The sequence below is a fragment of the Chamaea fasciata genome, unplaced genomic scaffold (assembly GCF_029207755.1).
Source record: "Chamaea fasciata isolate MVZ Bird 193981 ecotype frontalis unplaced genomic scaffold, bChaFas1.0.hap1 SCAF_7, whole genome shotgun sequence".
Classification (NCBI taxonomy): Eukaryota; Metazoa; Chordata; class Aves; order Passeriformes; family Sylviidae; genus Chamaea; species Chamaea fasciata.
The window spans coordinates 40,236,520-40,262,920 of NW_027094092.1; the positions used below are offsets into that span (position 1 = coordinate 40,236,520).

At 45.7% G+C, this 26,401-nt stretch overlaps 1 protein-coding gene across 1 annotated transcript; it reads right to left on the minus strand.

The window, feature by feature from the left end:
* Positions 1 to 8,554: 8,554 nt before the first annotated feature.
* TGFB3 (transforming growth factor beta 3) lies at positions 8,555 to 26,155 on the minus strand. Its single transcript, XM_066188534.1, has 7 exons — positions 25,441 to 26,155; positions 19,898 to 20,061; positions 18,525 to 18,654; positions 16,907 to 17,014; positions 15,941 to 16,112; positions 15,321 to 15,474; positions 8,555 to 12,972 (listed from the first exon to the last, which is right to left on the minus strand). Exons 1-7 carry the CDS (start codon positions 26,153 to 26,155, stop codon positions 12,814 to 12,816), a joined length of 1,602 nt encoding a protein of 533 aa, XP_066044631.1. The 3' UTR covers positions 8,555 to 12,813.
* Positions 26,156 to 26,401: the final 246 nt, after the last annotated feature.

Sequence of the window (26,401 nt, forward strand, 5' to 3'; positions counted from 1 at the left end):
GGTTTTGGTTATAATTTCAGTTATTAATTCACACGCCCAGATATTTGCTGTTGTTACACTGGACAGGATTTTAAATCTGTCTTTGTTTCACTGTGGGTTACTTGTATTCTGTGTGGCTTGTTTTGTATTTTGATTTGTTTGTTTAGACTTCGTAAACTTTTTAAATTGGCTGATGTTTTCAGACCCCGGCTTGAACCCTAAGGCCCAGGTGGCTCTTATCAGTTGCACTACTGTCTTGGTGAAGCACTCCAGTTAAAATTTGCCTAGTGTTATGAAAATTAGTTTGCTTGTGTTAGAAAATAATGTCAGCAGCTGGAAATTGTATTGGAGGGAAGATCCATCCCTCCTTAAAATGAACAGGAAGCAGCCTGAGCTATGGCTCTTTGTTGGTGCCAAGTAAAAGGAAAACTCAATATTTTGCCACTTCTGCCTTGTCCAACAGCAAGGGGTGTGATTGATAGTTCTTAAAGGTAAAAAAATCTTCTATTGCTTGTATCAGAGACTTCAGAGATTGGATTCAACATCCTGTTTGATCTATTTTTTTACTCTACTTTCCCCTGTCTTTTCTAGTTTGTATAGTCAGTGTTAAGAGATCATTCAGATGTGTTAACAAGTAGATAGTGATCAACCCAAAGGACTGACAGAAGAAGGTGTGTCAGAGGGGGAAGGTGTTTTCTCTTGAAATGATTATGTTCTTGTTCACCCTTGTATTCCACATATTTTCTGTCAGTCAAGACCAGATAAATTGTGAGAAGGTTAAATAATTATGCTCATACCTTATTAGTTTCACCACCACTGACTTCAGGCATGAATTCATAGGACAGAACATGCATTTTTCTATTTCTGGTACACTCATACATGTGACGCATTGAATACTTCACTTGTCCAAAATGCAGCTCTCTGATACAGCTGTTCCCTTCATTAGCTTATCTTTCGTTTCCATTAGAGAGTCATGATCACATTCACTGTCTTCACATTTTTGTTGGCTCATGATTAGTGCAAGTTTAGTTTCAGAAGTTGTTACTTCAGACTTTTGCACATTCTCAGCAGCTGTGGGCTTCAAGATACACCTTCTCTAGGTCTGTCTTCTCACAGCCTCCTCTGCTATGTGTGGTATTGGCTATCACCTCCAGCTTGGTCAGAGGGGCTATTTCCATCTAAGATTTAGGTTCAGTAAATAACAATTCCATTCCTTTCTTCCAAAGGATCTGAGTTATCCTTATTCCACTGGGTTTTATGTACAGGATTGAGTAGCTGTAGGATATACATCCTTGTGGACCTCTTATCTCTGCTTTTGTTCTCTAGTTTGTTTGTTCAGGTTATCACAGCCACTGCTGAAAACTGTAGAGAGGTTCGCAGAATAAAGATTTAGTTAGCTCGGGAAAGGTGATTGTCTTATAGGAATCATTGTCAAAAGCAGCATTCTTCTTACATCTTTGTCAAGAAAATTGCCAATTAGCGTTGGTTTATTATGAACACAGGTGAATTGTTTTGTCAGCTTTGCCAGTCTCACACCCACTCATTTTAGGAGAATGATTTGAACTTGGTTATAGACATTTTTCCTGAACTTCTTTGGTTTGCATGTTAGATATAGCCAACCCCCAAATCTGTAACTGTGATGAGTTAGTAGCAGTATACTAAATATCCTGTCTTTAAGATTTTTTAAATATTCAGGAAAATGCACAGTGCAGTCTAAGAACCTTATTTTGAAGGGATGAATTTTGTCAGGAGCGGTGAAGAATTGCATCCTTTTGCCTGAGAAAATTTTTCTTCTGCTTCTAACAAATTAAAAAAAACAACCCAGGAGTATCATGACTGGTCCTTTACCTGAAGCCAAACACTTAGATCTTGAATTCCAGTTTATTCTCAGGATATGCTCAGCCAGAGCATCACGTGACATAGCAGTCTTCCTTTGTCTTGAGTATCTGCTGATCCCATCTATGAACACAAATGGTGATACGTTGGGAATATGTGCAATAGAGAATTGGGAATAAATTCTGTGGTTCCAGCCTCTTATTTTTCCATCCCCCATATTCTTCAGCCTGGAGTCTTTGTGCATGGTGGGTCCTGTGTACTGAAGGCAGACATGTATTTTGTCTCTTTGCAGCTCTGCTACTTCCATGTCCCTTTCCATAAGCCTCTCAGTGTGCTGCATTCAAGAGATTCAGTGGGGAAGCATAGAAGTGTTACCCTCCCACCTTGGGAGAGAAGGCATTTTACAGGAAGGGTTTTCTACTACAAGGGAGGGAAGTAGAATAGCAAACCATTTTGGATATGTAATAGTTGTACAAGAGGAGTACAGTTTCATGTGTTTCTCAAGTGTGGTTTATTTTTTCTCTGTGTTCATTAGTTCCATCAGAAGTGTCCTTCTTCACTGTAAGAAAATTGCTAATAGAAAGCCCCAATAATCATTCAGAATCTCTCTCAGTAGTGACAGTGAATAATGTAATCAAAGGATCCCCCTCTTCTGTGATGTTTGTATCACTTCTAAATTACAGAGCTTGTTCTAGTGACAGAGAATCAAGCTTGTTAGTCTTGAAAGCAGTAATGTGCACATCAGAGTCCTGGAGGCTGAGTTAATGACGAGTTCATACAGCATTTTGTGCTGTGGTTTAGGTGTTGACCTTCAAAACAGCTTCACAAGGCACATGAGTGCCATCAGTGGGAGATCATGTTGTGACCCTAGACAAATCACTTAGTGTTGGATGACAACAAGATGTACTGAAGTTTCTCTTCTCAAGACTAGGTGTGTTTTTGGACAATTGTGATTTGTTGGAAATGCTCCTCACTTTGATGCCTGCAAGGTAAACAGATGTATCTCTGATACTGGTTCCACATTGTGGAAGGAAATCTTGGTATCAAGACCTTTGTTTACTAGTAGCAATCTCAGTGCTATGCCTTTTCCTTGTAACAGATACTCTCCATATGCATGGAGTTGAATGGCTAGCAGTGCTAGACCATTCTTCTTTACTTGAGGAGCTCACTGATGTACAGACAACTTTACAGAACAAACTTGGATTCTCAGCATTGCATTCTTTAAGCCTGTACCTTGTACTGATACAACACTTCCAGTAATTTTGGATTATTTGCTGGAAACAAAAGTAGTCTGGCTCCTGTTTTATTTTTTTAAGATTTACTTGGTAAAACTGCCAAGGACTTTTTTCCTCAGTCAGTCCTATATTTGCTGATAATCCTGGGCTCACTGTTTGAATCTGAATGGGTTATTTTCTGGTGTATAAATAGTTTGATTTTTTCGGTTGCAGTAAGTGACTGATTTATCCTCTTCAAATTATTTCCTTTCTGGACACATTATCCTCATGGTTCTGTTATAGGTTTCTTCCAAAAGAAGCTTCTGAGCTTTACCTAAATCTGGGGCTGGGCTTTTTTTCCTTCTAGAACCTCATGTTTCTGAAGCTGAGACATCATTGTTTACACCACACATCAGGAGAACCATATTTAGCTTTACAGAACTGAGACTGCTTATACCAACAGCTTAACATTCATCATTTTCTTTGTGCAGAAAATGGTTAATTGGAAAAGAGATGAGAAAGGAGGCATGTAAGGGAGAAGTTGAAAAAGGAGTAATTGTTAACAATCATGCCCACTAGAAGTAGGAGCATCAAATGTAACTAACAGATACAACTTCCAAGAAAAAAAAAATAAAGAAAGTGGGGGAGATGGCAACTTTTTTCCACAGTATGTACTTAACCTATGGAATTTCTTGTTACAAGTTGTGAATACAAAAAGCAGTATGTGGTTTGAAAGGACAAGTAGACAAATCCATGAAAAAGTAATCTGCTAGAGCATATTAAATCTTAAAACTGAAAAACAGGAAGTTTCTCAGACTTTTCAAATTACTATTCTGGGGAAATCTCACAATGGGCTGTTCCAGTTTTTAACTTGTGCATCAGGCATGGGCTGTTGACCTCTGCCCAACAAGAGCTGAGCTAGGTGGTCTTGTAGTCTGAATTTGCATGGGTTTTTTATTTTGACAGTTCCAGTACAGACTACCAGAACAGCCAAGACAAAGTTACTTTCATGACAATGGCATGTTCCACCAGAATTCATCCTGTGGTGTTGAGTTTTCTTAAGAAAAGTGTCTATTGCTGACATATGCCAAGTTGTCACATGTAACTTGTCTATGCTTTCACCTGGGTGGGCACCAGATATTGCAGATGCTTTCAGAATGATGAAACTTTTAAAAGAACACAAGGGACAGCAATATCCACCTCTAGACAAACTGGGATTTTGGAGGAAAGTAGGTTGCTCTATGGAAGTCATCCATAATATGATCCTTGTAAATGGTTAATCACATAAATATGGAAAAAACCCTTTCATGTAACTGAAGTTTTTAAGTTATCTTATTCATACACATTTCACTTCTTACCATCTTTGTCTTCCAAAGAGCTCGAGTGCAGAGCACCTTCAAGGTGAATGTGCACAACCACAGCATGTCTTAATGAACCTGGTAACTTGTGCCTTCCCACTTTAGAACACTGCTGTCCTTTTCCAAAGAATGAAGTTTCCCTGCTGACTTAGAGATGAGTAGTTAGGAAATGCAGACTGATCTCAAAATTGTTGGATTCTGAGTCTTCCTTTGCAGTTGCAATACAGGAGGACAACTCCACTGAACTGAAGGTGACAAATAACACCAAGTCTGCCCTAAGGAGTCTGCTTTATTACCTTACCAAAAAAGGATTTTATTGGCCCTCATTGAAAAGGAGTTTTCACTGCTGTTTTGAATTAAAAGGAAAGAATCACTGATCACTGTGGAGACCCTGGTATGAAGCCTTTGCCAGTGGTATTCAGTGATTCATAGTGGTTCCCAAGGGAAAAGACTACTTAACAAGGCCTCTTCTCTACAAGTCCACGCCTATAGCACAGACAGTGAGCCTGAGAAATCATCTGTTCTTGAAAGGAAGTGGCTTCTTTTTGTCTGATCTATCAGACAAATCAAGTTTGTCTTAAAAAGACCAAATTTGATGCAGTTGTTAAGGATTTTGGGGCTGTTAAAAATGTATCTTTTTTTAACAAAATTTTTATCATTTGTTTGGGGCAGGTGAAAGAGGTGCTGTTATCTCTAAAAGCAATTTTAATACTGTATTTGACATTTTTCCTTCTGCTGTTCTGGGATGTGCAACAGAAGACAACCTCAGAACATTAGTTCAATTTGGTGCCCCTGCAAGAATATTTTAGAAAATTATATTTCACCATAGTTATAGCAATAGTAAGTGTAGTCTCCTTCCCCCACACAAAGGGGAGACAAGTTACAGTACTCAGTGTAATTATGTTCCAGAGTCATAAAATATTTTGGGGTTATTGAACTGATCCCTATATCTTGAGTATTATCATGTCAAAAGTCAGGAGGGAGTCTTTGAAAAGTTTCTGTATTGACAGGTCAAAAGGCTTGACTGTCATCACTCCCTTATTCTACTATAAAACTGTTTTTTTCTGAGTCTAGGGAAGAAAAATGACAAGGGATTTTTCCCACTCTGTTTCCAGATTTACCATAGGATTTATCTCATGGTTTTCATGTGGTTTTGCCTTATTTTTATGATCTTCTGAAAAAGTTATGCTGTGTCAGATAGATTTAATATAATATATGTAATGCATCTAGGAGGTCTTAATACACCATTCTTCAAGGTGCAGATAGAGAGCCGTGAATCTGCTGGGAAGTTTTAGGCATCCCATTGGTGCCACTACTTACATTACTAATGCTTCCAGTTACGTGATGCTTACCCCATTCAATCTGGGGTTTTCTTCCTCCCTGAAAGTGTTTTCTCCACTATTTCTAATTCTAGAAATTCAATGTGGAATACATTTTGTCTGTGATACCAGCCTGGATTTTTATTTTTTCCTTATGCACAGACCTACAAAACTTATGTCTCCATATGTGTAGTAAAACTTCCTTTTGAAAATTATCTAGGAATAAAGATTGGTGGCACTCTCTGCCAAATTGTGGCCCAGGTCTTTTGAATGAAGGCAGGTAAATGACAAAAATGAAGACAATTTAAAATGCGTATTCAGTGCAGTGTAACTGCTGCTTCAGTACATTTTCCTGAGATTTTATTGCCATCTCTTTTATTTTGTTTCTCTTTGTAATGTTTCTTCAGATTAGCATGACAGAGCACTTAGCATGGTAGTGTCTAAATGAGATCTTCAGATCCTGAAGCATACTTAGAGATTTTTGTAGCAAGTCTCCTTTGAGGGGGCAGACGTCAAATTGTGTCATGCAAGGCAGCTTGTTGAAAGCTGGATGTCTTTCAGAGACTCTTGTTGTGAGTCAGACTGTCTGCTACTGCTTTCCTCTGCAAGTGGAGTTTCTTACAAGTCCTTGAAAACAATGGATTTCTCCCAAGCATCTAGTCAACCTACAAGAGGATTTCAGCACTTCAAAAGGCCAAAATTTTGTTTCAAGAAAGGAACAGAATATGGGTACCATGACATTCCCCAGTCATTACACTACATGCATTGCACAAATCCTGTAAGATTTGCCCCTGGCTGCACAGCAAATCTTTGTTTTGTCTGCTTCCTGAAGAGGGTAATAACTTCAGGAGAAAAAAAGAAATGCTTCCTGAAAAATGTCAGGAAATCTGGTTTGATATGACCCAGCTGCTTTCTTTCATCAAGTGATGTATATGCACTGGCCATGATATATTATTATAATGCCTCATTTCTGAATCTGATGAGTGAATGTCTAAATAGCTAGTGAGAAATGGCTGAGTGATGGCAGACCAGAAAAAGGAAGCCTGCTTTGGGTTCTGCAGCACACCTAATTACCTGCACGTTAATATTTTCCTATATTGGCCCCATGTGGACAGCAATGAGGTATCTTCTTCCTTTTCTTCTGTCACACCTGAAGGATGGGTTGCCGTCCAGAGGAATCTGGACAAACTCAAGAAGTGGGGCAATGGGAACTTCATGAGGTTTAACAGGGTGAGCTGCAAGGTGCTGCTCCTGGGTCAGGGCAACCCTGGTATCAACACGAGCTGGGGGATGAACAGATGGAGAGAAGCCCTGCTGAGAAGGACTTGGGACTGAGAGGAGAGGTGACCATGAGCCAGCAATGTGAACTCACAGCCCAGAATCCAAACTGTGTCCTGGGCTGCATCCAAAGCAGCATGGGCAGCAGGGCAAGGAAGGGGATTGCTCAGCTCTGCTCTGGTGAGACCCCACCTGCAGTGCTGTGTACAACTCTGGGATCCCCAGCACAGGAAGAACAGAGACCTGTTGGGGCAAGTGCAGAGGAGGGACACCAAGATGATCACATGGATAGAACACCTCTCCTGTGAAGACAGAGTGAGAGAATTGGGTTTGTTCAGCCTGGAAAAGAGATGGCTTAGGGGTGTATCTAACTGAGGCCTTCTAGTACCTGAAGGGAGCCTACAAGCCAAAAAGAGACTTTTTACAACATCATGTAGTGACCGGACAAGAAGGAATGGATTCAAATTGAAAGAGTAACTTTACATGAGATATTAGGCAGCAATTCTTTACTGTGAGGTTTATGAGGCACTGGAACAGGCTGCCCAGGGAAAATCGTGGATGCTGGAACCCTGAGGATGCTCAAGGCCAGGTTGGATGAAACTCTGAGCAACGTGGTCTAACGGAAGGTGTCCCTGTCTATGATAGGGGGTTGGAACTACATTATCTTTAAGGTTCCTTCCAACCCAAACTATTCTATGATCTTTCCTAGTCAACTAAGTGGAATGAGAGGCAGAGAATATCACCCTGCACAAAGATCACAACTCTCCTCAAAGAGGGAGAAATAAGGCTTTGCCTTCAGAAGGTACCATTTGGTACTAATTGGTTTAAATTAACAGTAGCAGTATAAACCAGCAGAGGGGACAGAGTTTCTGCCTGGAAGCTATTCACTAAGTTTGCAGGATGTAGGAGACCAATAATGAGGGGGATGGAGGGGGAGGGGAGTAGGGGAGGAGTGATTTGCCATAAACCACAGCTGCAAAGAAACCATTATTCATTACCAGATAGAAAGGTCCTTATCCCTAGGTGTATTTTTCATTAAATCATAGGCCGATAGTGGAAAGGGCCCAGCTGCTTAGTTGACTGCCTTCAGACCATCTCTGCATCTTTCTAAGAAACCTAGCCCTATATAAGGGTGTTATAAAGCAGCCAAGTAATTGAGATCTTTAATCTTGGAAATTGGTCTTTCCTGGAAACACACTGTGACATCCGAAGTGCTGTACCATAGTCTTTCTGTAATTATGGGCATAAGTGGCATCTCAAATGCATTACTGTCATTTAAAGAATGGCAACCATTAATTAACAGTTTTCATTTGCTGTATTTCTTTTTGATAAACCAGAATTCATTTCTAAGACAATCTATTTCATAATGAGTAAACTGTCTCATCTCTTCTGTGTTGACTTGTTGCACGGTAAAGGATCTTGCATTGTATCTGAAGCCTCTCTTCAAGAGAGGACAAGAGACACTGAGCTTCGTTGTTTCCATCTGTCACTTCTGGAACTGCTTAAGAAATTAACCAGGATTTAAATTAATTCCCTCTATGCAAAAGAAAATACTGGTAAAGTAGAGATCTGAAAGTCCAGGTGTTCTTTTACTAAACAGAGTAATTTTATACAGCTTTTGACCAATATTTTCTACTGAGTTTGAATGTAAAAAATGATAGATGTTATTTTTAAAGAATTAGAAGGCATATTTGCATCCGTGCAGTATATCCAAACTGCTGCTATTATTCTAAATCACAATTAACATAGATTATAGGTAGGCAATAAGACCACGAAGTAGTATAGTTTTCCAAGTGTGTAGATACCACACTGTTGACTCCATATGTATTGAAAACTGTATTTTCATGATGGACTTTATTGCCTTTCAATCACCCATTAGAGAAGACAAGCCAGTACTACAGAGATGCTCTTTTGTATGCCACTAGAAATGTTGTAGTGGGCAAAAAACCTTTTCTGCACAGTAGAGCTGGCTCTAGAGCTGCATTCTGGTCACTGTGATACTCAGCCTGCCCTGCATTGGACTTGAGACAAGACTGAAGACATCTGCCTCCTAAGACATTGCAATGGATCCTCTTCATGGGATGGCTGTAGTGACTGCATTTACAAAGAAACCTGAGCCAGACCTCCTGTATATTTGCTCGGGGGAGGACACTCTAGTCACAGATAAGGAAAGCTTCAGAGCAGCACAGAAAGATGAGAAAAGGATCTGTGAACTGAGAAAATGAAAATTTGATAGCTACAACAGAGAGATACAAGGCATCCCAGAACCCAGCAGAACAGAGCTATGATGTTGCCAGAGGAATGGACAGGTACGTTTGTCTTTTATTACTTTTGGGCATGGTCCATCTTTCTGACTGAGTGTATTGATGTCTGTTGGTTATATGGAAAGGTGAAATACCAAGCAGCATATCTCAGTTCACAGAGTGGTGACAGGGATGGGCTTTATGTAAGTGCAGTGGGATTGCTAGAGACCATCCAATTCAAAGCCCAGGGAACAAAGACTCATTTAGTCTGCAAGGACCATTCTTTGCTGAGGTATAAGTGTATGTTCTGTACTCACTGAAGCAGTGTTCCTCTCAGAGCTCTACAGTGCACTACAGCCTGAAAAACAAGGTGTTCAAGTTCAGGTCTAGGTCTTTTGCATACTATAATACTTTGCCACAGAGAAACAGGGACTGCAAAGAAGGTTGTTTGATCATCTGTGTAGGATCTGCGTTATGGCACTGCAGAACAGGGTTTTTTCACTCTTTCTAACCATTGATCTTTGTTAAAGAGACAAACTGTGCTGGGATTGTTTTCATCAGCTTTTGTTTGTTTCTGAAAACAACAAAAGGGAACTGTTGAGAGATGTATTCAGTGTTGGCAATGAAGATCCCACTTTTCTTTCCCGTTGTCTTCTTCAATTTGCTGGCTAGTAACAGCACAGTAACTGCCCTCTGCCTTCTCACACAAGTGTTCTGAAACATTTTGGTACACTTGTGCCCAGGAGTGTATTCAATCTGTTACTAAGCCCCATGTAGCTAGTATAGTTTGTTGCTGAATTATAGCTAAAGCACCCCTGGAGAAGTTACTTTAGTTTCAAGAAAATGAATTCAGAGCCTGTCTCACAAATCTAATTCTCAAATGTTGCTACAGAAATGGAAGGCTGAACAGAAAAACAGTAACTGAAATGTGCTGGATTTCAAAAATTACTGTTCCCATGAGTGTATATACTGGTTGGACACCCCAGGACTCTTCACCCCTGATTTTCAATTGCCATTTTGTCTCCTTTGCCAAGAGGCAAAAGGCTTGGTCTTTCTGCTGCCCCTTCCTGTCACTGAGGAGCAGCAGTGAACAAGGGCTAGTAAGACAGTCCCATCTCAAGGGGCTGCCAGGGTTAATCCGTGGGTGGTTCTGATGTGCTCCAAGTGCCACGCAGAACTTTGAGTGTGCAAGTGTTCTAGCTCAACCCTTTCCAGCTCCCCCTCCTTGCTTCCCTGTTTATTACCAAGGAAGCCCTTCAGTTGGATGGGGAGCAAAGCCAGCCCAGGGCTCGGGAAGAACAATGACCAAAGAACAGGCTGCAGCTTGTAAACCAAAACCTCCCTTGAGGCTGCTACTAAAAGGAGATCAGAGAGAATTCCTATGCCAATAGGCATGTGAATTTCTCCCCCACACACACTCTCTTGTAGCTAGTAAATTTCTGGCCTGTCTGTCAGCATGGTGCTGTAGTCATAATGCATTTATTTGCTCCCTCCCTGGGCAGGTGGCAGGGAAGCCTGGGCATGGAGAGATGCACAGGGCACAACAATACTCTAGTGCTGCAGGACTGATCAGAGCTTTCATCATCACACCTATCACACAGGTCAGGGAGCCCCAAAGAGATGAAAAGGATAAAGCACTGGGGAGTGCCTCTATCAGGGCACGTGTGTCCTGGCCAAAGTGGCACACAGGTTGGCAGGCTGCCTCCACTGACCCACTCTTGCTAACCTCTAACCAGTTGGTAATGGTTCAGGAAGGGCTGCTTATAGTTTATTAAGACATTTGAATTTACACGGTTTGGCAGCCTCACGTCAGCTGTATGGAAGCAGCCACTATTGTGAAGGGCTTGATGGAAGAGCTGGATTCTGAGCTGACCGTGGAGAGCCCTGGCCTCGAGCGATTAACCAGCCAGGTGTCATTTTACACTCAGTTGCTGGGGACCAGGCATTGGGAGGAGACAGGGAGAAACCTCTGTGGTCTCTAGAACATGACCTTTAAGTAGCTGTGTTTTGACAAGTCACACACAGCCTCTGAGTCTCATGTGGCATTCAGCACCAGAGATTTTACCTCTAGGAGTATCAATGGCTGCGAAAACACATTTAAAGGATTACATTGATTTCTTGCCTGGGCAGCATCTGTAATCTTTTTTATGAGCACCAAGTCAGTACATGAGAGGAAGGGTGTGTTATTTACCTGGATGTACAGGTCTGTTCTGGCAGACCATACCTTCAAATGGACATACAACATTTGTCAGCTGTGGCAACTGCATTGCCTTAGATATTTAAACAGTATTGCTGAAAGTGTTCTATGTTTGAGGGGAGCTTTATATGAATCTATCAAAAGCAGATGCCAGCGGTGATGTACATGTCTGAAGGGCTAGGTTGGAACAGGGCACATTTACACCATGTACAGTTTGAGGGTAATAAGAAAATTCCATTTGGGGATTTTCTTGCTGACCTAAATTCTATCTGTTCTTTTGAAGAAACATTTTGGAAAGGGTAAAAATTTTAGACTGAGTATGCCACAGCAGTAGCAGTTTAAAACCAGCAAATCATCTAACCCTCCAGCAAAAAACTTGCTTGTGAAAAAAATTTGCATTTCCCCCCACCCCCCAAGTATTTATTTTTACAAAGTTTTTGAGATTACTGTTTTTTAAGTCTTGGCAGGTGAGACCAAGTTCAGGTCATCATGCAGAACCGGTGCAGAACACCCCAAAGCACCTCACAAACCACAACAGACAAGAGGTCCTCAGGGCGGATCAGATCACAAATGAATAGGCCCAGTATTCAGGTACCCACAGATGCTCCTGCTCTGACCCCGAAACCATCTCTTAGAAACTCCATGAAAGTAAAAGAGCTGAATGGAGACATGAGTCTCTCTGAAAATGGTCTCAGCACCCTCTTTCCTTGTATTTGCCCCCCCCGGTAGGCTGACTGGGAGGCTTGCAGTTTGCATTTGGAACCCAGTAGCCAGAATCCTATCAACTGAACTTAAGAGGTTTTGGCAGACACAGCTTCAGTTGCAGGACTCCTGGAGCACAGCTCTGAGGAACAAAAGTCTTAAGTGTATCTCTGAGCACTTCTTCTCTTAGCAGCTTCCCTGCTTGGTGCATTTTCCTTCTCTAAGGAAACCTTCAAATATTCCTCCTACAGGGAAAACCTCTAATACTTTAGGCTAATGGAGAGGGCTGAGGTCTTAAGATAGCTAAAGCAAGAAGAGAAAACATCTCCCCTTTTCCATTTTCCCTTTCACCTGCTTTCTCATTCTCTTGCTTTCCCATCTCAACCACCCAGCATTCAAATACACAGCAGTTCTTCCACATTATCATTTTCTTCCGCACCAACTGTCCAGCCATTTTGGAGAGTGTGGCCTTTGTGTCACCAAAGTACTTCCTAGAAGGAACATTACACTGCCAAGACGACCAAGGAGTGTTCCAGAAGAAATCCCCAAGGGCTGCCAGACTCTCAAGGTTTGGCACTTGGCCCTCAGCATGCGTAGTCTCTGACCCCCAGTTCTCTTTGTGTTAGCCTGGGAGCAGGAGAGTGGGTGACAGTTTTTTCCTTGGCTTTGGGTGGGCCAGGGAGCCTTTCAGCTGCACTTGCAGGATTTCACCACCATGTTGGAGAGCTGCTCCACTTTGGGGGTCCTCCCAACATAGTACAAGATAGTGAGTGGCTCCAGGTCCTGGGGAACACAGCAGGGCGAAGCAGATGCCTCAGGGTTCAGCGTGTTATATAAACCCAGCACCTGCAGGAACAAAGTAAATGTCATGACAAGGTCAGGAATACATTTAAGTTGTTGGAGGATAGGAAGGGGCTGCCAAGTCAACAAGTCTCTAGGTGTTTGTACTATGCTCATCAGAGGGTATTTCCCTGAGATGAGTAATACTCCTCTGTCACTTCCTGATCATGGCCTGCTTCTAAAGGGTCTCACCTGCCCTGGCCTGACTCTTAAGAGTTTTTTGGTTTGATTTGTTTTTTTCTAACTGTAATACCCTTGCTCTCTGTGACTGATGTTTAAGGATTGAAGGAGTACAAGTAGTTGTCTCCTTTCATCTCTAATTTGGTACAGCAGTGTGTCACAATTTTTGCCTTTAACAAGGTTGGGTGTAACCAGCCTAGGGCCATGCTGTCTTGGATTCTATTAAAGAAACCAGAAGAAAGACTATCCATGCTGCTTATTTCAACCAACATCACTAGATAGCACTGGGTGGATGCCAGTCCTCTCAAGTATCCACAATTCCCTTCCAGCTTTGAACTGTCTGATGCCTTCTCCCTCCACTCCATCCTCCAAGTCATTACACTATAATACTGGAGCCAGGGCAGTGTCCTGTGGGACCTCACTAGATTCTTCCTCCCAGCTGGCCCCAGCCCACAGATGACTATACACTACAGCCATGTAACCACTACAGAAGAGTTGCCACATGTCTTGCCAGAGGTGACCACGTCTCAGCAGTGAGCATGATCTCACCTGCACTAGTGTGGTCTCTTCAGCACTTACCTGGTATAAATGACAGGGTCTGGCACATTGTATTTTAACTACTTAACAATCTTCGGGGATGAGAGGTGCTAAGGATTCATCTTGTTCTATCATCCAGATCCATGTAATCACTGTTGTTGTGGTGCTCTCTGGGATCCTAAGCAAAGTACCCCTGGCTGTCCACAGGGTATCATGTGCTCTGGGGCCACTACTCAGCAGCAAGTTAAACAGACTGGTGAGAAGTTTTCTTTTCATCACATCTTTCCTAAGTGGTGCTGGCAAGCTGTCAGCAGCTGTATTGTTCTAAAGTTTTCTTTGATCACTTCACTGACCTTAACGCTTGCTCATTTCCTTTCTTGCTTAAGATCATTAAGAGTCATTCCAAAGTCTCTTGTCTCTCACACTGATTCAGTCCAGTTACCTTCTAGAGAGCTTCTCAGGACAACCAGATGGTAAACCTACATGCCCATTACCCTTTCAAAGCTGTTCATTCCCTTGCTTTGTCTTGTGCTTACTGCCCAGCATCTGTTCACTTCTTCATTCCCACAGATCAGCTGTTCCCACTGATATTAGTCCTTGAGCTTCAGTGAACCTTACTGCTATGCAGACTGTCAAGCTGTCAAGAAAATGTTAGCATCCTTTCTGAAATATCATCTTTACCTAGTTATTTTTCTTCAGCTGAATCTGCTTTTTCCAGTAGCTTCTTTTACTGAAATCTGAAGTTAATTTGCTAGTGAGCTGTTGCATTATCTGGATTGCTGCCTTTTGTCTTTTGTGGGCAGAAGCAGCACAGGATTTTCCTCTGTCCTTTCCTGCTTTAGCAGTGGACTGTCTGATCCTTAATCTGTCTTTTCCTCTTGATACTTTTCCCATACCTGTGCTATTCTGTTACTTTTATTTTCTTCCACTCTAGCCAGGTTCAGACTTGTATTCTTCTCAAAGACTGACCAGAGGTTATGCCTAAGTTACCTAAAGACATTTGCTTTCTGCCGAGTTTTCACTCAAAAATCTCACTGCCTAGTAGCTTCTTCCCTGCTGTAGGTCAGGTAGGATTTATGCAGCTGGAAAGGATACCTGTGAGAAAGGAGATCTTACTGAAAGGCTGTGTTCACTTCTGGAAATGGACATGGATTTCTCCGCACTTTTGAGCTATAGCTGCCCCTTTAGAAGCAGATGGCAGGCACATGCCATTGCACAACAGTTTTTCACTACAACCTGGCACAGAGTGTTGAAAAATCCTCTGTCCAGTGCAAATTGCAGGAGAAATTTAGGAAGAAGATAATTACCAGAACTGATGTTTGATGTGAACAATTCAGTTAATGCCATGGCCACTGCCAAATAAGTACCCTAAAACCATCACTCCTGTTTCACATCTCATCCAAGAGACACCAGCATCTTTCTCCTCAAGATTTGCCTGAAAGTAGACTCAGTACAGACTCCAAAGCAAGCACATTTTCCCTGCTGAACCACCAAGGTTTCTTTCTGCAGTTTCCTTGGAATGTTTTTCACAAATATTGATCTGAACTACTTATGCTGCTTTGAAGAGACTTAGGGAGGAAGGGGCAATCATAGCCCCAAGCCCTGGCAGGATAATATACTGGATATACTGGATGTACCGTGCTGTGAGTGGTGTCTGCACTGCGAAGGTACGGGCAAGGGCCTGAACAGAAGTTAGCAAAGTAGCCCTTAGGCTCGTGGACCCATTTCCAGCCAAGGTCCTGTCGGAAGTCAATGTACAGAGGACGCACGCAGCAGTTCTCCTCCAGGTTCCTGAAACACAGCAGTGAAACACAGTGAATCTAAAGGAGGGGCCAACATGCAGTTGTGAGATGCAGCTTCCTGAGCAGAAGGACTTGTACCAGCAGTGCTGGTGGGACGTGGTGGCTGCGTGTGCCAAGTGCCAGGAGTGGCACAGCCAGGCAGTGGGGGCAGCTCAGCAGCTGGGCACTGCTCGTGCTGCTGGCGGCAGCTTTCCCACCGCCCCTGCTGCTCCAGCAACCGGCACGGGGCTGCTGCGGGGTCCTGCCCAGCCTGTGCTCCTGGAAGGTGCTTGTGTGTCTCTTTGAGCCCGTGGCTCTGCCAGAAACACACAGCACCTCTGCTGAACTGGCCAGTGGCCCTTCTGGCACTGCGGTGACCCACAACCCCCTTGGAGGGCTCTGCCTTTCCCGGTGGCATTGAGTCTCACCAGGCCCGCCCACCTCAGGCAAAGGATCTGAGCAGGTTTCTCACTTACCGGAAACAGTAGTTGGTATCCAGGGCACGTTTCTTTCTCTGGCTTCCCAACACGGGGCTCTCCAGTCGATGTGGGGGTAACATCATCAAGATGAGGTGGGGATTATGCAAGTCTTTCTGCTTCTTCAGGCGGCCCAAGTCCCCACGGCCATAGTCATCGTCACTGTCAATGCCTTCAGAATAAGAGGATGCACAAAGAAGAAATCAGCATGGAAGTGGAGGATGCAACAAGACCTTTCAATGCATTTAACACTCTCATGTTTGCTCTTGAACCAGGTTCAGACACCGTGTCTACTTATTTCTTCCCTCACAGAGACCCCTTTATTTCTGGTGAATTTGACTCTTACAGGCCTGAAATAGACGCTTATGGGCCACCTGTTTTACCATTTGCAAACTGCTGGTGGGGCCATTAATCCGTCCCACTCACTCCTGGCTTGAGTCCCAGGATAGGCAGGAAGATGAATGGTTTAAAGAAGATGTCAGATAATTGGCACTCTGCGGAACAGCCTCAGAAATGGAGCCTGTGGGGGCCAGTGGCTGCTGCCCAGGGCTGCAAGCCAGGAGGTTCCTAGTTCTCAGGCCAGCCAAGCCACTGACTCTCTGAGCCACCTCACACAGGATGCCTAACTTCCTTGTGTTTCAGTCACCCTAACTAGAAAGTAGAGCCTCTGTGGAAATCTGAGAAGGCATCAAGTTGAACTTCCCAGAGAGATGCTGAAATATAAAATTACTCCTTTCTGCAGACACTCACGCAAACCCACCCAGCCTGCCCTTGCTTCTTTTTGTAACCCATGTATATAGTGGATATACCCATATAATGAACACAAAAACCCAGATGTGTATGTTTTAAGACAAATGTTAGACAATGTAAAGTCCTTGAGTACACAAAGCAAGACCTAATTTTTTTCTTTATATACTTGAGGCTTTCCCTTCCCCAGGGGCCTCCCCTAACCCAGCTCTTTATCACCTTTGAACTTGATCTCCAGCACTTCATGCAAATTCTCCACGATGTCCCCGTTGGGCTGAAAAGTATGGCAAGGACAGTGTATGCTAATTTCCAGGCCAAGGTTGGACTCTGCAAAGAAGATGGCTCTGTGAGAAACAGTCTTTCTCAGCTGGGACAGCTCCTGGCATAAGGAAGTTTTAAGGAAGTTTTACATATGCTGTGCTAACTCCTAGACAATGGGTTGGTCTCAGAGTCAGGGATGTTATCAGAGCTGAGGAACCGACGCTGCCTTGGGAAGAATAGGAAGAAAAACCCACTAGCTTCACCTTTGCCAAAAGCCTTGCTCTTGCTCAAGGGAACTTTCTGGAGAGGTAAGAAGGGTGCTTCTTGTGACTTTTTTTAGGCTATTTAGCATCCAAACACATTTGTGAGCTTCAAGAAGCTTCCCTGGGAAAACAAGTATTTTGAAGAGCTGACTTTTGGTCTCTTAAATCAGTTTTGCCATCCTCAGTACCTATTATCTGGCTTCTGCTTAGTGTCTGAAGGAGAAATCTGAAAATAAGCAAGTTGGATATGGACAAGTAATTTTACTGGAAGCATTTTTCTCAGCAGCTGCAACCTCCTGTTTTGTTGAACTGCTAGCAGTCTAAGTCACACAGACTTTCCAGAGGCAAATCTACTTTCATAATAACTTCCTGGACCAGTCATGCTGTGTGGGCCTGACTACAGGAACCTAAGACTCTTATGAAAGCTCCTTTTTTATGTTGTGCCATGAATTAAAACATCTGGCTTCCTGGGGCATTGACAAGGTGCCTAGCACCCTTTCTCCTCAGCACTATATATACTCCATGATGTGTTGTCAGCTAGTGTGCCTGCCCAGAGCTTGCTGCAGTTCCAGCTCTGAACTTCAGCCATCGGGATGCAACTTCGATTGCTTGAAATAGGAGGAGCCTGCAAGCTCACAGCTTACCCTTCCAGGGAGCAGATGCTTGCCAGTACCTGCATTCCAGTCTTCAGTGGCACCTAGCTTCTATCTGTGAGGCCAATCCAGCTGTGAGTCACGATGCCTTATGCTCCAGCTGTGAATGGGGTCAGTGTTCCTGCTGAGAACTGCCCTGTAACTATCTGTTGGGCTGTCCAGTGGTAGCAGAGGTGCTTTCTCTGCAGTGTTAAAGCCTCCATCTGTCTAGGTGTGTCAGCCTCTGGTATTTCCTCACCTTTATACCTGACAAGCTGTACGCAGCTAAATAAACCAGGATCCTTGCTGCTTTTTCCCATACTACATTTGCTCTAATTCACACAAGAAGTTAAGCAAAGAATTTGTCATTTTCTGTGATCATTTAGACAAGCAGAGGGGTCCCTTCTGGGCTTAGTTGTAAAGAATTTCTTCCAGGGAATGAATCCTCGTTCTGATTCAGCCCACAGAGCTACATGGTTGGGCCTCCAGGAAAGAGCCAGGAATCTAGCAAATGTCACACATTGAGGAAGCTCTCTGGAGGAAGGCTTGTTCTCAGACTGAAAGAACCTGTCCTCTCTGTGAACCAAGCTCCTGCAACAAGGGGAGCAGAAAGATACTTCTGTGAACACTGATCCCTATTTCTATGGATGCCTTGACACCCAGTCCAGTTAAGACTCCTACCTCTGTGCAGAAGCCACTCACGCACAGTCTCGGTGACATCGAAGGACAGCCACTCAGGGGAGCCCCGTGTCTGCACATTCCTGCCACTGAGGTACCGCTGCTTTGCTATGTGCTCATCTGGCCGAAGGATCTGTGTCAGAAGGAGTGGTAGAAAAAATCAACCAGTGCTGTGCAGAAGGAAGGTCTTGGCAAGTGAGACACCAGGAATACCCTGGGTCAGGTGAGAAGGACATGCTTCACAACCAACGGGAACTCCAGAGATCATCTACACAATGTTTGTTTCTGTGTCCTAAGCAGCCCACCTGTCTCAGTTCAGAATTGTTTTGGGGCACACCTATAGAGGCAGAAGCACACGGCAGTTCATTTAATGGATGGATTTGTTTTTGTTTACACCTGTGGAATATGGATCTGGATTTCAGACTAGAACCACCAGTGATAAATACAGCATCTTGCCACAAGTCACCAGCCCAGGAAGCCAATTTACTGAGTTTCCACTGTGGCATTTTCAGGTGTTCCTACACTCTTCAACTTCCGGCAAAACACACCAGGGCTGTTCAGGTTTGGAGACCTCTGCCTCTGCTCTGACATCTCTTCCCACTTCCAGACAAACAATCACAGCACATTCTGGGTGTTCCTTCCTGCAGACCCCAGGTTGACTCCACAGACCATTGAACCTATGGAGAAGCTCTGAGATCACCTCCTGTGTCAGTTGCGTGGTGGAGAATTGCTCTGACGTTTGATGCTGGATTCCAGGAAGTCCTCAAGAACTACCACCCAAAGACAATTTTATCTGCACTCTTGTGGAAAAGTGGACAGACATGAGCCTGTGGGAGTGTGCTGCTAAGCTGGATCATTACGTGGTCCAGTTCAGCCTATTACCACTTCCAAGCCTGAACCAAACCTTATTCTGTCAGTCCCTAGGTTCAAAGGAAACTCCAGATAAGTATCTGGATTAACAGGTGGGCTCAATTGTGCTTGTGGGGCGCTGCTGCTGAAGGGAACATTGAAAGCAAGCACTGTTTTTTCTAGTAAATAAGTGACAAGACAGAGAGCTCCATCCATTGGATTAGCACCAACTGTACTACAACCGTCAAAGGAATAAAACTGCCAAGGGTCGGTCCTACACATGATGTGACAAAAGGGTCAGAGCTGCTCCACTGATGAGGGGCTCCCCTTCCAAGTGGGAAAAGGGCAATACCACATTGTAAAAGGAAAGGAAGGTGACTGTATCACTGCATATGGTGGAAGAGCCTTGGGTAACAGCCTGCACTTTCCTCTCTCTTCCATGGCTCTGCCCATACCAGTTGAGACAACAGTTAAGGAGTCAAGCCATTCTGGGCTCAGACACTGGGGAAGGTGATAAGAACACTCACCTGGAAGAGCTCAATGCGCTGCTCACTGCGTTTGGAGCTTGGGTTGGGCACGCGCAGCACTCGAAACTCAGCCCGGAATAGGTTGGTGCTGTTCTTCTCTGCTGACGACACATTAAAGCGGAACACATTGGAGGTGACGCCTTTTGGACAAATGCCCAACTCATCTAGGAGCAAGAAATATAGAAACACTGAGAACCACATCTCTGACAGGCAGGATCTCAAATAAATATTATTTGAGAAAGAGCTTTCCAGTAGAGACTTGTCATTCAAACATCTTGCCAGCTGTGAAGCACGGCTATCCAGCTCAAGATAACACAGGATGAATTAACTCAAAATTGGTCTACATGGCAACATTTTGCAAACATTCCCACTAACTGCCATCATAATTTCAATGCCACAAGACAAAGAATCAGTGAAGATCAACCACAGTATGTTTATTATTATGTCTTCTAACTCTGCTCATCAAATGTTGATAATACTCATGAGTGGGCTACAACCAAAGTGACAACCCAAGGCCAGGCAATGGGACAACCTCACTTGCAGTTACTGGGGCCTATTCCCAACAGCTAGGATGCTGTTATTCTGCTCATGATGGAGACATGAAGCCACATGCAAAGTGATCCCATTGCTGCAGAATCCTGACATTGCCCCCTGGAATGGAAGCCACCTAGTGTCAAAAAACACAAAGCATGAGGTGTCAAAGACTCTTTAGGGCAGTGATTATCCAATGTGTACTGAAAGAACTAGTATTTAAAATTGGTTCTCACTCATGAACTGGAGAAGGAATTCATGAATAGTACTGGGCCTGTGGAGGTCACACACATGGGCAGGAAATAATACAGCAATTTTCTGTTTCCATGCGTGCCTGCTGAACAGAAAAACCCATTTCACAGATACCTCAAAAGAGGGGAGGTAAAACTTTTAAATTCCAAAACAGAGTCCTCAAGAGCAAGTAACAGTCTCATCAGAGAGGTCATTTTGGTCTCATGGAAGTCTTTGTTGTCGCTGTCATTTCTCTCCTATCGACCATGTTAGCCTTCAAGGCTCTAGCATCATGAAAGCTTCCTGCAGACAAGACACAGCAGTTCCTGCTCTATGTCCACATGCAGGTTTGGTTGCAGCCCTGCAGAGCCTCTGACTGGTGTCCAATGCAGCAGGAGGCTCTTATATCTGCTGATATTTAAGTTGCTTCTAAGCAAACAGAAAGAAACAGAAAGAAAAACTATCACCTGTTCCCAGACATGAGACATGGTTCCAACCTGTGACAAACTGGCTAGAAGGCCTAGCTGGAACAACCTTCAAGTTACATTCCTGAAGTCCTGCAGGCTCCTCTTTTGATCCCACCATCACTATCTCCCCTGAGAAACAGCTTCTGAAAATGGGATAGTGTGAGACAGCACCTGAGTGCAGAGGTTCACCTCCCATGCCAGATCCTGATTTCAGCAACACTGATGTAGTCATATTGATGGAGATGAAGGTCTTCCTCTTGTGCTATACACAAATTCAGCAAGCAGAACCCTGCCAGTTTTCAAGGATGTGTTTTTAGGGCGCTGAAACTTTACTCAATAAGCTAACAACCAGATGCTGACATTGGGCTTTAATTGGAGAAGTTTTTGTCATTAGTGCTACTGAATGGAACAGCATTCCCATAAGGGAAAGTCGCCAGCTCTTACTGAAGCAGTGGGTGTTCATGAATCCCAGGAGACCAGACCCCACTGCAGGCATGAGCTGACCTGCTCAGCCCAAAAACCCTGCAACACAAAGGGTACCCCCAGCCACACACAAATGCCTCCCGGGGGAAACTCCACCCCTGTGACCAAGTCAAGGTTTGATGCTGCAGAAAAGCCCAGCAAAACCCCAAATTTTCATTAAGTGCCCAAGGACATCTTCCTAGCTGAAGTCTAACACTGATTACTGTTTTGTGTCCTAGACCTAGGCAGATACTGTGTTTCAATAGCTCCTGAAGCTGCTTTGCACGCCTAGCCCTATTAATAGCGCTGTTAACAGCCTGCCCTTTCATTTCAGACCTGACAGCCTGGCCCTAAGGGGTGTCCCAATTATCATCAGAAATGCCTTTTTGCATCAGACCACTGGTCAGTGTAGCTCAGTATGTTTCCAACAGCAGTGCTTTATCTGACAATCTATTTAGAGTCTACAAATATGATCCTACAGCACAGAGCTGATGAGAGACAACTATTGTGTTATCATCTCCTTAATGTTTTTGGCTAAATTAGACAGCCATGGCGCTAAGACATTACACCTATTGAATTTCACCTGCTGTGAAAGAAAGCAAGCCACATTGCTTTCTACCTACTCACCATCAAGGTGCTGGTCTTGGGAGACCTTCCCAGTGAAAACAGTAAGAGCTCTTTTCCCTTCCCTAAAAGTTTCATGTTCCCTTTGTACTCTGGGAACAAGCCCTCTGTGATGCAGAAATGGAGCTGTGTTTTGTGTTTCACTCTTAAGCCCTGTGAGGCTGGAGCCTGTTTCTCATAGCATGGAGTTCAGGATAGAGGTCTCACTCCCAGGAAACTTGACAGCAAAGTACTTTTTTGCGTGAGGGCACAGGCCAAGGGAGCAAGGGGATTTTTCAGGGAATTTGGTCCAGATCCAGCTGAGGTGTGTTAATCACACTGGAATCCGGTCCTGTTCACCACCAGCACAGAACAAAGCCTGGAGGCAATATTCCTACAAGCTCTCCCAGTCCACAACTCTCAGTGGCAGTAACCAAGCCTGGAGACCAGGAATCTGTGACACCCTGTGCACCCACGCCAGGCTATGTCTGATATGACATATCCTCACAACTGGACCCTGCTATTACTGTGGAGTCAACAGTCCAGAGCTGTTCACTGCACCAATGATGAGACCAGTAGCCTCTCTGTGTATAATGTGATACAGAGAGCGGGTTCTTTTGGGAGCTTCCACCTTCCTACCGCTGCTCTAAGTGAGGTGCAGGCTCACCACATGCTGCTGGATCCAGCAGAAACAGTTGTCTCTGGCAAGCCCTGGGAAGGCTTATGGCTGTGCAGTTCAAGTTTGATGAGGAGGAAGGGTAGGCTGCCTGTGAGCAGGTATTGCCTCACCCTGTATTATACCCCTGAATCACCAAGGTGTTTTATGCCAAAGCTGCATAACTTTAGAGAAAAAAAGTTGATCCATCTGGAACTCTGCAGGTGGCAGGTTTGGAGGGAATAGATGTTTGGCCCTAGTGACCCATGATTTTAATTGCCTTGTCTCTCAAGCTGCCTTGGAAAATGGCATCTGTTTTTCCTTCAGGAACGTAAGCAAAAAGCTATTTGCAGATTGCTGCAGATGCTTCCCAAGCTTGAACATAACCAAGTCAGTGGTTAAGAGGGTCTGATCCACCTGAGTTTTATGAGATCCCTGAAGTGAATGGCCAGTCAAAAGTGAGTTATTCTCTGAAAGAAAATCACTTTTAATTCAGGCAGTGTACCTGAGAGGCACAGGGAAAAAGACCATTCCATGAGTCATCAGGCAGCTCAAAGAAGGGATGGAGAACTTGGCCCTCCCCCCTGCTATTTTTGCTCCTCAGCCCTCCTCATGTTTGGGTCTTGCATCTTTGAAAAGGATGGGTTCTCTGAGCCAATATGCCACTTGACTAATAGTCTGGAGCTAGAACAGTTTGTGTGAGTGTGCACACATTTCAGACTTCTCTGTATCATCACTGCAGTTCCTTCAATGGAGTAGTCCTCCCCTTCCCCCCCCCTCCCCCCCTCAGGAGACTGGCTTTGGCTCAGAGCATGGTCTTAGATCACCACCTGGCACAGTGACAGAGTCATGGGAAAGCTGAACACCAGCCACTTCTGAAGATGTGGGGCCAAATTCAGCCATGGTGTAAGCAATGAAACTCCCCAGGTTTCAAAAAGAGTGTGTCTCTCACCACCAGCACGATCTGTCTGGAGCTAGTCTCCCCCAGTGTGACCAAATTACAAAATTCCCTCTTTCTGTGGGTGGTGGCATCTACACTGCCCACTCCCAGAAATTTAATCTCAGCACTACTTGGTCTTTTGAACCCAGTGTCCTATGGGGACATGGGACCAGGATCATTCATTTCCACAGGAATTTTCCCAAAGCCACAATCCCTGCTCATCACTCCTTTTCACGCACTGTTTCTTCATTCTGCTTTCCCCTCAATTTTAGCCAAATCCACACCCCTAACTTCATTTGCCACTGCTGTGCTTTGTGTTTTCCCCATTTCCTTCCCCTAAAAATGCTAGTGCATAGCGTGGCTGTACTATTTTGCAGACACTTGGTTTTCCCATATATGTTTATAATTTCACAAATGAAACTTCAGTAGGTCAAAAACGCTGAAATACAGGTAACATTTGCCCCTTCTGTTCCTTGAATCTCTGTGTCTCCCGAGCTAAGAGCTAATCATATAACCATATGGAAAGCAATCTGGTAGAGATTAAGTAAAATTTGTTGCATTACCACACTGTAGCTTATTGCAGCTCATCGTATGTCAAGATTAACATAAACCTGGCAGAGTAACTGCATTCTGAGACTGCCTGCACCAAGTCACAGCTCCTCCCAGAACTGCTGGTGTTCAAATCTTACCCCCAGGACTGCACAACATTATGGGAGAACACCCTGGATAGTGGTATGACTGCATCTTCCTATTCCAAGGAATCCTAAACAAACCAAAATGACTGCTTGTGCCCACATGTGCTCAGCATCTGCAATCTGCTTTGGGCTCATGTCTGCTCAGTCTCTTTGTATCTGCTCAGCTTCTGCACCTGAATCTGTTTAGTGTCTACATCTGGGCCTGCTCATCATCTGCTCCACACCTGCTCAACATCTGTCGTGTTGTCTCCTCAGTGCTTGTGTTCCCTTGGGGGTCCCTTTGGCATCACTGTCTGCTTTACACCTGCTCAGCATCCCTGTTGTCTTCTGCTTGCTCTCTGAACGCTCACACCATCTGACTAACGCCTTAATCAGTGTCCTCCGAGCAGCAGTCTCTTCAGCAAGTGACTCTCCACCTTCTCTACTGCCGGCGCGAGTGCTGCACGGACCGGACAGTTGCCTCTATCTCTGCGGCAGGCGCTGGAGCTTCAGCAGGGAGGAGGCCGTCTACCTGCTGTCACCCAAACACCAGACCTGCGCCGTCTCGCAGCCCGGTGCGCAGCATTCACCCTGCCACCCGCAAGGTTTCCCCTCCCCGCCTTGTTCTGATGTCAAGCCTCCAGGCAGGGGCTCGGCTCGCCGCTGCCGGCCGGAGCCTGGGCCGATGCCGCTCCCGAACCCTGCCACCCACCGTCCCCGCTGCCGGCTAAGCTCCGCGCCGTCCTGCCGCCGGTCCGAGCGCCCCCCGCCCCGCGGCTCCCGCTCACCTCCGTACCCGAGCGCGGCCAGGCGGAGACGCGCCCCCCGCCCGCCTCCGCCCCGCCGGGGAAGCGGCCCCTTCCGCGGGGGCCCGGCGCCCCTCGGCCCCGGCTGGCCGCCCCTCCCCCGCGCCCAGGATGCCGGGCAGTCCGCCCCGCGGGCGCGGCACCCCGGCCGGCACGGGGGAGCCCCGCACTTACTGTGCTCGGGGAGGCCCTGGATCATGTCAAATTTATGAATCTCTTTGGCATAGTATTCGGACTCGGTGTTGTCCTGGGAGCAGCTCTCTTCCTTCTCCTCCTCCTTCTCCTCCAGCAGCTCCCGAGTGCTGTTATAGAGAGCCAGGATCTGGTAGGGCACATGGGCCGGCCCCACGGTCTCCGGGGGGCTGGTGAGCCGCAGCTTGCTCAGGATCTGCCCCCGGATGGCCTCTACCCTCTTCTTCTTTATGTGGTCCAGGTCCAAGGTGGTGCAGGAGGACAGCGCGAGGCTCACGGTAGCGAAGCTCAGCAGGGAGAGCAGTACCAGAGCCCTCTGCACGTACATCTTCATGTGTGAGTGGGCGACAGCGGGGGCCTCCGGGAGAGACCCTCGAGCGGCGGCGAGAGGGCGCGGGGGATCGGGCGGTGTGCTGGCGGCAGCCTCGCCAGAACCCGCAGGCTGAGGCTTGGCGAGGAGGTGCATGAACTCACTGCGCCGTGCGCGACTCAGGACTTCCAGGAAGAGCTGGCAGCGCTCCGCAAGGAGAAGCGGCAGGCGCCGTGCCTCGCCGGGCCGCGCTCCTTCCCCATGCGCCGCCCCGCGCCCCGCGGAGCAGGGGGCGCCCCGCCGCGCCGCGCCGCCGCACGTGTCAGCGGCCCGCGCCGCCCCGCCGCCGCGGGGGGAGCGCCGCGCCCGCCCCTCTCGCTGCACCATTCATGCCCCCGCCGGGCCCCGCGCCCTACATCGCCCGGTGCCCGGCCCTCGGCGCCCGGGAGCGTGGCACCGCGGCGCTTCTCGACCGGCCGGGAGCGGTGCCGCCGGGCCGTCCGCTGCGCCCGTGCGTTCCACCGGCCGCCGTGCCCTGGTCCGCGCACCGACACCGCTCCACACCGGCCCGCCCGCGCACACTGCCGCTCCCCGGGCCCCGACGCTGAAATTTTATACCTCCCTCCCATGACG